The following is a 2,500-nucleotide window of genomic DNA, read 5'->3' on the forward strand; positions in this document are numbered from 1 at the left end:
TTTTTTTTTTATATATATATTTTTATATTTTTATATTTATTTTTATATTTATATATATATTTATTTTTTTTTATTATTTTTTTTTTTTTTTTTTTTTTTTTTTTTTTTTTTTTTTTTTTTTTTTTTGTATCTCTACATATATATATGTGTGAGAAAACCATAACAAATGTAATTAGAACCATTTAAAACTATAACTTTTTTTATTTTTCTTAATATGTATTCAAAGGATATATCCAGAGTACATATTCTGTGTGATACGATAAAGAGCAAATATTAATTTATTCAGATATAACTAATCATTACACCGTTAAAGATTTATACATCCATATATATATATATATATATATATATATATGTTTCATTGTCGGGAAAAATAAAAAAAAAAAAAAAAAGAAAGAGAGTAAATGACAGGAACATATTAATACCATTTATTCAAAATTGGTAAAGAATAAAACATTTGGCTAGTTCCTATTTTATGTGGTGATGTGGCGTTTTACCTGTACTGTTCATAAAAAAAAAAAGAAATAAACATATATTTATATATATATATATATATATATATATATGTAATATATATATATTAATTTTTTTTTTTTTTATGAAGGCATGACTATCTGCACACATAAAAATAAGAAATACAAAATTGCATCAGTCTCGGAATCATAAATTTATGAGATATGGAAATTTTCCATATTGTATTTTCTCAAATATATAATATTACCAAATGGTAATTTCTTTTTTAATATATAAAATTTGTTTTTGTTAAAAAAAAAGAAACAAAAAAAAAAAAAAAAAAAAAAGAAGAAATATATACATATATATATATATATATATATATGTGACATATAACATAAAATATATAAACAAATGTTTAATGGTAAACATGGAGGGTTCCTTTTTAAAAAAAAAAATTTGCGCGCGATATTCCTCACAAATATTATTACTTTTCATATTACATATTTGCTATATGATCCTATATCTTTACTGATGTTAACATTTCTTCTATAATAGGATCAATTTCTTTTTTATTTAAAGTTGCGTCACATAAAGCTAGAGCCGTTTCTATATCTAGAACTTTGGCTACAAATAAGATAAGATGGAAATCGGAACATTGATGGATTCCTTTTGTTCCTCTATCTAATTTATTACTCCTAAAATATTCTTTAACATGAAAAGCTGATTGTAAATGTTGTCTATTTTCTCTTGGAAAATGGAAATTTTTAAAAATGGATCTTACAACCTTCGGAGCTGATTCATTAACACGTACAATAAACCAATCTGTGTCAAACTTGTTTGTTTCTTTTCCACTTTCTAAAATTTGTGGTAATAGTTCATTTTTATTTGGATTTCTTAATTGGATGTGTGAAGGATCTATTTGATTTTCTTCTATTAGATTATCTCTCATTAAGGCCATACCTAAATCCGAAACCATAAATGCATTAGTAACAGGTTCATTACTTAATAAAGGGTCCGGTGAAATGGTACAGGTAATGAAATTAGATATAGGATAATTAGTATAATGCATATTTTTTTTCATATTCTTTAATTGTATTTTTGCTATATTTACTACTTCATCAGATGTAAGATATTCTTGTCTTGGTAAATGTGTAAATATCCATCCTATTCTTTCTAAACCTAATCTTTCTGCAATTAAATCTACAGTAGGTAGAAAATCATCTTCTAATAAATGTATTTTATTATCTTCACAAAATTGTGGAGGTTCATATATACATTCACAAACAGCTCGAATACCTAAATTGTAATGATTATCTTCTCTATAATATCCATACATCCATCCAATTCTTTGTTCTAACATATTATTATAGGTATACCAATAATTAACAAAATTTCGAACTTCTTCTACATTCATTAATTCTAGATGATCCACATGTCTATATTCTTGATGTTTCAATGTGATGCTTAACGGTATTTTATTAACTCGACCTTTGCATAAATAAACAGATTTGTATTCTAAATTAAGAGGTAAATCGGTGGTATTATAACCTCTTTGTTTTAAAAAATAATCAAAGGATTTAAAATTTGCTTGGGATTCTCCTTTTTTATTATCATTATTGTTATTACTGTTTTCATTTTTATTATAATTGTCATTCTTATTAATGTTACTATTATTACTATTATTATTATTATTATTATATGTATTTTTATGGTCATACATTTTGTTCATATTATTATTTACAATACTTTCTTTTTTTTGAATACCCAATGAATCCATTTGATTTTTATGTACGTCTTTATCATATGTTTCTTTGTTATTTTCATCATTATTTTTTATATTCTCTTTATTTCTTTTTTCATTCTCTTCTTTTTTTTTAGTACTTGGTTTTATATCACTCTTTAGTTGAATCATACTACCATTTTGTATTTTACATTCTCTTAATTTTACATAGTTATCTTTTAATAACATTTCAGGAGAATCTAATAAATATAATTCTTGTTTTTCTAAGGGTACAGATAATAATTCTTCAATTTTCTTTTTTAA

At 22.4% G+C, this 2,500-nt stretch overlaps 1 protein-coding gene across 1 annotated transcript in view; it reads right to left on the reverse strand.

Annotated features, from left to right (window-relative positions):
• Positions 1-973: 973 nt before the first annotated feature.
• The window catches only part of PRSY57_0506900 (nuclear protein localization protein 4, putative), a gene marked incomplete at both ends in the record, with an annotated part of 1,608 nt that continues 81 nt past the window's right edge, over positions 974-2,500 (reverse strand). The window contains one exon of the mRNA XM_012906140.2: positions 974-2,500. This exon is cut by the window's right edge and continues 81 nt beyond it. Coding sequence (XP_012761594.2) covers positions 974-2,500 — 1,527 coding nt within the window.

The sequence above is a fragment of the Plasmodium reichenowi genome, chromosome 5 (genome assembly GCF_001601855.1).
Source record: "Plasmodium reichenowi strain SY57 chromosome 5, whole genome shotgun sequence".
Taxonomy (NCBI): domain Eukaryota; phylum Apicomplexa; class Aconoidasida; order Haemosporida; family Plasmodiidae; genus Plasmodium; species Plasmodium reichenowi.